The sequence below is a fragment of the Penicillium hordei genome, assembly GCF_028827395.1.
Source record: "Penicillium hordei strain IBT 12815 chromosome Unknown utg000004l_segment0_segment0, whole genome shotgun sequence".
Lineage (NCBI taxonomy): Eukaryota > Fungi > Ascomycota > Eurotiomycetes > Eurotiales > Aspergillaceae > Penicillium > Penicillium hordei.
The window spans coordinates 577,509-586,041 of NW_026623145.1; the positions used below are offsets into that span (position 1 = coordinate 577,509).

At 34.8% G+C, this 8,533-nt stretch overlaps 1 protein-coding gene across 1 annotated transcript; it reads left to right on the forward strand.

The window, feature by feature from the left end:
- Positions 1 to 5,572: 5,572 nt before the first annotated feature.
- N7537_007505 (uncharacterized protein) lies at positions 5,573 to 8,281 on the forward strand (the record flags this gene model as incomplete). Its single annotated transcript, XM_056898562.1, is given in 15 exon segments — positions 5,573 to 5,598; positions 5,624 to 5,633; positions 5,696 to 5,795; positions 5,861 to 5,979; positions 6,038 to 6,153; positions 6,230 to 6,272; positions 6,895 to 7,004; positions 7,041 to 7,188; positions 7,217 to 7,255; positions 7,273 to 7,309; positions 7,393 to 7,538; positions 7,581 to 7,706; positions 7,765 to 7,804; positions 8,110 to 8,174; positions 8,228 to 8,281. The coding sequence occupies 15 exon segments, from the start codon at positions 5,573 to 5,575 to the stop codon at positions 8,279 to 8,281; spliced, it is 1,179 nt and encodes a 392-aa protein (XP_056750638.1).
- Positions 8,282 to 8,533: the final 252 nt, after the last annotated feature.

Here is an 8,533-nt window from a genome sequence, read left to right on the forward strand (position 1 = left end):
ACGAGAAAACTAAGAAGTAAAAGCTCTTATAGTTAAGGCTCCCGTAGGAGTAAGAGCTTACGATCCTGGTATCCGGCTTAAAATTATCTTTCTTTCTATTCTTATTTCGGCTATATAGGATAAGATATAGTAATAGATAGTATCGAATTCTTTTTAAATTAGAGTTATATTATATAGTAATACTATATATAGCCTTAGAGAGAAATAATATAGATCTATCCGCTCTAGTCGAGAAATTTGACCCGGTCTTATATTTATCCCGAAATAACTCCTATTCTTCTGGCGCTTATAGGCTACTATCTAATTTATTAGAAGTACTTAAGCTAGCCCTATAGTTGCTATCTTGTTTAACGTGTTTGCTTTTACCGTTGATTATATAACAAATTCACCCTTAAACGCTTTTTAGATAGCTATTGAAAACCCTCCTTATAGCTCTCTAAAATATTAGCGTACTTCTAGAAATATTACTCGGCTTTTTATAAATTACTAAAGTACTACCTATATAGTTCTTTTGGCCTCTTTAGTCGTATATTACCCTCGCCTATTAGAAATTATTTGTTCGTACGTAGAAAGTATAACGATATTAAGAGGTACGGACACCCCTTAACGGAAAATGATTCTCCCGCCGTCGTAAAGAACCACGTTTTAGGACTAGTTAAAGAATATCAAGCTATCTTACTAGGCAAAATAGTAGACCCGGTCCTCTATAAACCTTAGCTCGGTAAAACCTTAAGCTAAGGGTCGACTTTATTAATAGTAAGACTAAAACCGGGTATCGTTATCAAATCCCCTAGGTATACGTGGTGGTATTCCGGAGCGGCGGACGTATCCTTATTTATTAAGGATATTAAGCGTAGTTTCGAGGTTAAAGAGCGACTTTTCGATATATTAGGGACGTACCCTAGAATAATATAGTATGTTAGCTAAACGCCAAACGGTCTAATTATTAATATTATTTCTACTATAGCTATATTAGTATCTCTAAGGAACCTCGTAGATTGCTTTTTAGCGAAGCTAGCGATAGTAATCTATAAGCTTATATTGACTAGTATAATAATACTATCGACCTATCTCTTCGTTTAAAATAGTATTACTAGGTAGTAGAAGCCGTCTACTATATCCACTAAAAGGGAGTCATTTATTCCGACTTACGGCTAGAGAATTTTTTATTATACTCCGATTCTAAAAGTAAGCTTAATCTTCTACTATATGATTTTAGAGGGCCGACGAATAGCGATATAGATAGTAGACATCTCCCCGACTCCGGCTTTTTCAATCCGTATAAGCCATAGGTATCAATAGAGGCTATAGATATATTTAGTCTCGGGTCGGTCTTTTATACGATTATAACCGGCTACTAGCCCTATAAGTCCCCTAGGCTATTCCTATCTATAATAGAGAAGAATGACTATAAAGAACGAGTAGACACTCTCTTTACGTCTTAAAAATATCCTTTAGTTAATAGTCTTACTAGTAGTACCGTGATATAGGGATATTAGATAGATCGATATAGTGATATAGCGTCGCTTATTCGAGATCAAAATTTGTCTTTCGGTACGATAGAAGCTTCTAGGGATAGGTATAATATAGCTTAAGTAGCTTTTAATAATATATAAATCTATTTACTATCCTTCTTTCTTTAAACCTAATATAAGAATAAACTAGAATCGAAATCCTTTGCTAACCAAACAATCTAATCAAAATCCCTTTATCCCCTTCGAATTAGCTAAGGGGATTTATAGGTTTCTATAACCTTATATTCTACATTTTCCTTTTACCCGGCTTAAGCCTAAAGGGTTTTCCTTACGACCCGGGTAAGCGGGGGTACCGACGTTAGGGTAAGGCTTAAACCTAATATCTTCTGTAGTCCTATCTCCGTACTTATAGATTTTTATTAAAACGTTAACGGTATATATACTAGGATAAACCTAAGTAAGTTTATCGAATATATTAGATATAGACTTATAGCTAGACGTACCTAAGAGAGTAGGATTCGTAAAAGTTATTCCTTATCTTAGGGAAAGGAAAGTATTAGGAAGTAGTAAGTTATCTTGAATAAATTAGATATTCCTCTTCTAATAAGTCGGTTTCGATCTAGTATTTAACGGTATAGGAACTATAGATACTCTTATCGCTAAATAAGTGTCGCTGACTTACTTAGAGTGTGGTAGACGGGGATAGGCTCGTAAGATTTGGCCTATAAGTGCTACGCGCCCGTCTCCTACGTATAGCGAGAAGGGTAGCTGCTATCGGTATATATAGAAGATTGTTATTAGGTACGTTAAATCAGGTGAATATCTAAAAAGATAAAACTTAGGGAAGAAAGGATAAAGAAATACGTAATATATTATAAGATAGGGAATATTAGGTAATATACCCGATTTTTAAGCAATATTAGACTAGATCGGGGTAAGGAACCTACCTAATAAACTAGGCTATATAGACCCGTAGCGTATAGCTACGAGCACCGCGTATAGGCAAATAGGATAGTGGGCTAGGAATATATAATATATAGTTACCTAGGAAGTTTTACTAGGAGTTCGAGTAATTTTGAATAGAGAATAGTAAGTTATAATCTACCTAATCTAATCTCGTATTCTTAACGGTAACGATCCTTAAGCATATAGTCTTATACATCCTACGTAAACGTATTACGCTAGTTAAAGCGGCCGACTATATATACATTTCGTAGAATAAGGATATCTTACGAGGGGTAATATATAGAATGACTAATTATAAGATAGTAAGTTTCCGTCTACGTTTACTTAAATAGTGACGCCCTTCGCCAATCTTACTATTACCACTATTAGATCTATAGTTATACCTATTAATTCCGTTATAAAACATAGTACCTATTTAGAGGAGCTAACAATTGCTAGGGTTATATAGTCCAATTTAGTGAAATATACTTAAAGTTATTCGTTAATAAAGAGATAGGTAAGGTATAGGTACCTAACTTCGGGTAGTATCGGGCCTTATTAATTATATTATTGCCTACCCCTACTTTTGTCCTATCTACTCCGGTATAACTTCAACCTACTAAAATTTGTTCGCTTACTATCTATATCATTTTCTTACTTTATAGGCTCTTACGCGGATTATATATATTCCTACCGTATAAATATAGTCAATATCCCCCTTAACCGGATATAGACACGTAAAAGACGTCGATTCTTACGACTAAAGACACTTTCCTACGCCTTATAACAAAATTACAAACTTACTACGCAACTACGCGATTATTAGACAAACTTCGATTTAAAGGTATCACCTATACTAAGGGATAGCGTAGAACACGATTATCATAAAATCCGATCTAGTATGATATATATCCTGAAGTATATTAGAACTCTATCTGACTCGAGTAGGAAAGCCGTTAGTAAAACTTTACGAAAATTATATTTTAAGAGTCTGATAAGAGAGTAGCCTACTAAATCGAAGTATCCCCGACCGAGCAACTTTTTGCGTACGACTGCTGTAAGGAGATATTGTTTTAAAATAGAGATAGCTTAACCCTATTTCGAACTAAAGGTAGCGGATAAATAAAGCTACTACTAGGTATACGCGTCCGGGTAAAGGGTAGATTAGCTAAAAGTCTATAACCTATAAATTGAATTTATAAAATAGTAGTATAATATCTAGCTAACTGTCAGACTGATCATTATGAGTTACGCTGGATATATATCTACCTTCAAACACTTCGTCTCGATCTCCCTAGTTTCTTAACTCCACGCTTGACTACTTATGATAGCTTTAAAGACGTCCTCGCCAAACGCTATAGTAATCTGATTCTTTACTACAAAGCCTACTAAAAAACGTTCTATCTCTAGGTTAGCGTATATCTAGTTGTAATATATAAGTTACTTACTAGCGGCCATTATATTAGTCTCTATATAGCCGAATAAAGTCCGAAGGATATTTTGATTAAATATAGTCATTATTCTGATCATTCTATCTATAGATCCTTCTAATAGAAGGAAAGTCGTGACGTAACCGCGAGTTACTTTAGTAATCAAACGAGGGAATATTGCCTATATTGATTCTAGCTTTATGATCTTAGAATAATACTAAGACGGACTTCCGTTAAGAGAATATTAAAGGCTTAGTCTTATAGTACCGTTAGTGATTCGTCTTAGGCTAAGATAATCTAGTGTTTTGTTAGCGCCGACTCGTTAAGTACTAGTAGAGAACTTACTCTATAGAAATTCTTCGTTAATAGATAAGCTTAAAATCACCCTATTTATTTCTTCGCTTTTCGCGATGACCTAAATAATAGCTTAAGAAGCAATTATAGCCTATTCTAATAACACGTCGAAAAGCTCCTTCCGTATAATATCGACAGCCTTCTAGGTAAGATAAAGGCCGTAAATAACTAGAGATATAGGGTCTAATACCCTAAGAGCTACTAACTTTAGTTCGTACCTTTTTTTAGGCTTAAATACTAGATTAAGCAAACTTAATAGTCGCCCTAATAAAACACGACTAAAGGGTAATTCCTTTATAGGAAGTAATAGTTTCGTAGCTTCGGTTTTTAGTAGCTACCGCTTTAGAGAGATTAATGTTTCCTCTAAATCTTTTAGGGCTAGAGACTAGGGATTAAAGCTATCTAATAAGCTGATTGTCTAGGTATACCCGTCTATAATCCAAAAAATTAGTTAACGAAGATTATCGGGAAGAGGAGATATAGGAATAGGAAATATATTATAGACCGGGAACATTGGTTAATATACCCGATTTTTAAGCAATATTAGACTAGAGCGGGGTAAGGAACCTACCCAATGAACTAGGCTATATAGATCCCGCAGCACACAGCCACGCGTACAGCGTATAGGCAAATAGGACAATAGGCTAGGAATATGTGATATATATAGTTACCTAGGGAATTTGCTAAAGCTTTAAGGAATTTATAACCAAGAAAAGTGGTTCTTATCGCCTATCCCACCGTACTATCTTAAGGCGGAAGGAAATCAAAGGAGGGATTATACTAGATAGAACGAGTTAATCTTTTAGAACGAGGTCTTATATAACCTACTATAGGATATCACGTAGACTAAAGATCATCTCGTGAGGCAAACTTATAATATAGTATATCCCTCCTTAAGATTCAAACTCTTACTAACCTTACTATATCAACCTTTTGTTTCTATAGCTAAATCAGCCAATCTATCTTATCGAACCTTCGAGTATAATATAGCATTAGAAACTTCCTCTCCTAGTCACTAAGGCCTAACGCCTCTAGATAGCCTAATAAAAGGGTCGGCTACGCCTTAAGCTACCATAAAGGACCTAAAGTAGCTCTTTAACGTACTTAAAAAGGTGCTATTCGATCTTACTAACTAAGACCTTCTAAATACTCCTATCTTCTAGGAACATTCCCTACTAGGCCCCGATATAGTCCAACTAAAGTAACTATTAAAGAAGGTTATCCGTAAAGGATATTCTTTAGCTAAGCCTCCTATAGCAAATAAGCCTTCTAAGCCTTCTTAGTCTTACTTTTCTAGTAATAAGTAGGCAGAGAAAGTCTAGGCGGTAGATAGGCTTAATCTCGAAAGCCCGATCTATACCATACCGGATGATTTCAAGTCGTTTAAGAAATAGGTATCAAAATCCCAATTTAAAACAGTTATAGAAACGTATAAGCCACTAGCTAACTACCCCTTCCACTTTTTTAGATAGCTAACACGGGTCTAGCTAGGATAAAGAAGTATATAAATATAAGATTGCCGAGCTAACGGAGTCTAGCAATGACCTAGATAACTACGCTAACTATACATTCGTTATCTATAAATGTATTAGTACGTAAAACCTATATATACGGCCTTTATATACCGGACTAAAAATCTACTAATAATATAATTAGACCGAACGTCCGAGGAGGTAGTTCTATTTATAAATATTAAGTCGGAAGGCCTACGCGACATCCTGCGAGGCGTGCTATACGATATTAAGGCCGTTAGCCTGATAGAGGACAAGCTATCGGTAATTAAGACTAAGTGAAATCTCGAAGAGAACGCTGACCTAGATTTAGATCGAGTAGAACGTCCTTTTCTATTTCCTCCCGGAGCTCGATAGATACGTAGAGAATATAGATAATAGTTCGTACTATATCTCGGTATATACGGAGTATCTCCGCCTACTTATTAACCACCTTAAGTAGGTATATACTTCTACCTCGTAGCGTCTCGAATTAATATTATAGTACGGTCATATTATATATAACCTTCTTTAGGCGCTTTTTAAGCCTAGTTGCCATATTTATACCATATATATTAGTATAAAAGAGCCGCGATATATCAAATTCGACGCGGGAGAAGAAATATCCTAAAATAACGAGACGTGGTTTAATCTCTGTTAGCATAATAGTATTATATAATATATATATTATTATAATAGGAAAGGAGCCTATATATATTTTACCGGTACTATCTAAGTGATCCTTAGATATATGATATATAGTAAACTATATTATGACTCACTATTATCTGCCATATATAGTGAGGTTATATTATGATATTTACCATATATAGTGAAGTCATATTATAACATTATGAGATATTACATTATCTCATAATTGCCTCCTAACTAGCTATATAAGGAATCGAAATTCCTTACTTAGCTAGTATGTTATAATAATATAAGCATGACAACAGTCAACTTGACTTCTACTTCTTATATTAATTCCTATTCTAGTTAAGTATAACCCTTTATATCTTATATAATATAATTATATAAGTTATAAAGATTACCTAATACTACTTCCCTACTAAAATATTATAACCTAATTATAGGCTATAATATTATATCTGCTAAAGTGCCAACAATCTCGAATGCCGATTTCTTGATTATAATAGAGTTAAGTTCGGTAAGGCCGGAATCTTTCTACGTATACCAAAGTTCCGAGGGTTAAAGCCGATCGCGACTCTTAAAGCTTACCCTCTCTACTACTATCCGAGTCACGAGGAGGCCCGAAAAGACCTAGTCGAGAGAGGTCAAAAGTTTCTAGGGTTAGTAGGCTTATATATTTAGTACTATAAAGGTAGCGCATTCTTTATAAATAAGGGGAACATTTTCAAAATCAATATTAACAGCCGAGTGGCAGTAGACGCCGTATTCTTCTATAAAATACAGCCAAACTACTCCCGACCGTCACTCCGCGATATAGGGGTAAAAGACAAGAATAGTATTATAGTTATTAATATAGGTACGATGCTTATAGAGGACCGCGAGCGAGGGAAGGAGAGAATATAAGGAGACGGTATAGATATATAAGAGCTAAGCGAGACTAATTTCTTAGTCGCCTACCTTAATAGTATGCTATTTTAGCTTTAAGGAGAAAATTTTCTATATATTAGACGACTAATAATATTTGGCCTCGGACTAATATGATTCTAGTAGAGTACGTAGTCAGTGCTCTTAGGGACGTAGATTGGTTACCTAAGTCGTTCGACTGCCTAAAGATCCCTTTAGAGACTAAGACTATCCTTTTATTATTAGCGAAAACCCGCCTAGGGATAATACCGACGGTACCGTTCGACGACGTAATTAATAGAAAGTGCTAAGGATTTAACATTCTTCTAAAGTATATCGGCAAACCGTCTATACTATTAAGACTTCCTAACCTAACTTATACTAGTAGCCTACCGGGAGTCGGAAAGACTTTTACGGTTAAGGTAACCTCGGAGTATTTTAAGCTCCCCCTCTATTCGGTATAAACTATCTAGCTCGGCTGAATTTAGCGTTACTAATGTTTCTAGATATCTATAGGTGAACTTATTATTAACTACGGAGATTCTAATACGCTTAAGTAATAACTTAAAATAGTATTTAAGATCGCTAAATACTTTAATACCGTACTTCTCTTAGATAAGGCAGACGCGTTTATAGAGTAGCGTATATCTTACTATAATACCTATAATCGCCTTATAACCATTTTTCTCCGAAAGCTAGAATATTATTAAGGAATTCTTTTCTTAACTTTAAATCGGGGTATCTAGTTTTATAACGTAATTCTTAGCCGGATCCATTTGATTACTAAGTATAAGAATTTAACGAGAGAGTTTCGTAGAGATCTCTAGTTAACTTTTCTATCTAAGGTATATACGATATAAGGACCTACTATTATTAAGGACTACGAACTCCGACGATTAGAGTCTTTAGCTCTAAATAGACGAGAGGTAGGTATCCGAGTAGCACTAAATATCTCACTTACTAACCAATTATAAACTAGATCAAAAACGTCGCAGCAATTGTATACGCTCTCGCTAAGGCTAACGTCAACTAGGTAAACTACAAATACTTAAAGTTAGCCGCCGAATCAAATAAGAAATTTTTAAAGGAGTTTAGTAGAGAGAGGCCTACTAATAGAATATATGTCTAACAGTATACCTAGAAAGTTATATAGATAATCTCGTTCCTTAAGGTAGTCGAGCGGTTAGGCGCTTATCGCAATATTTTCGGTTAGTATACGATAGTCTTAGCTAGGTATTAAAATTAAATAAACCTTTACGATGCTTTTATAATAGTATATCGTTAT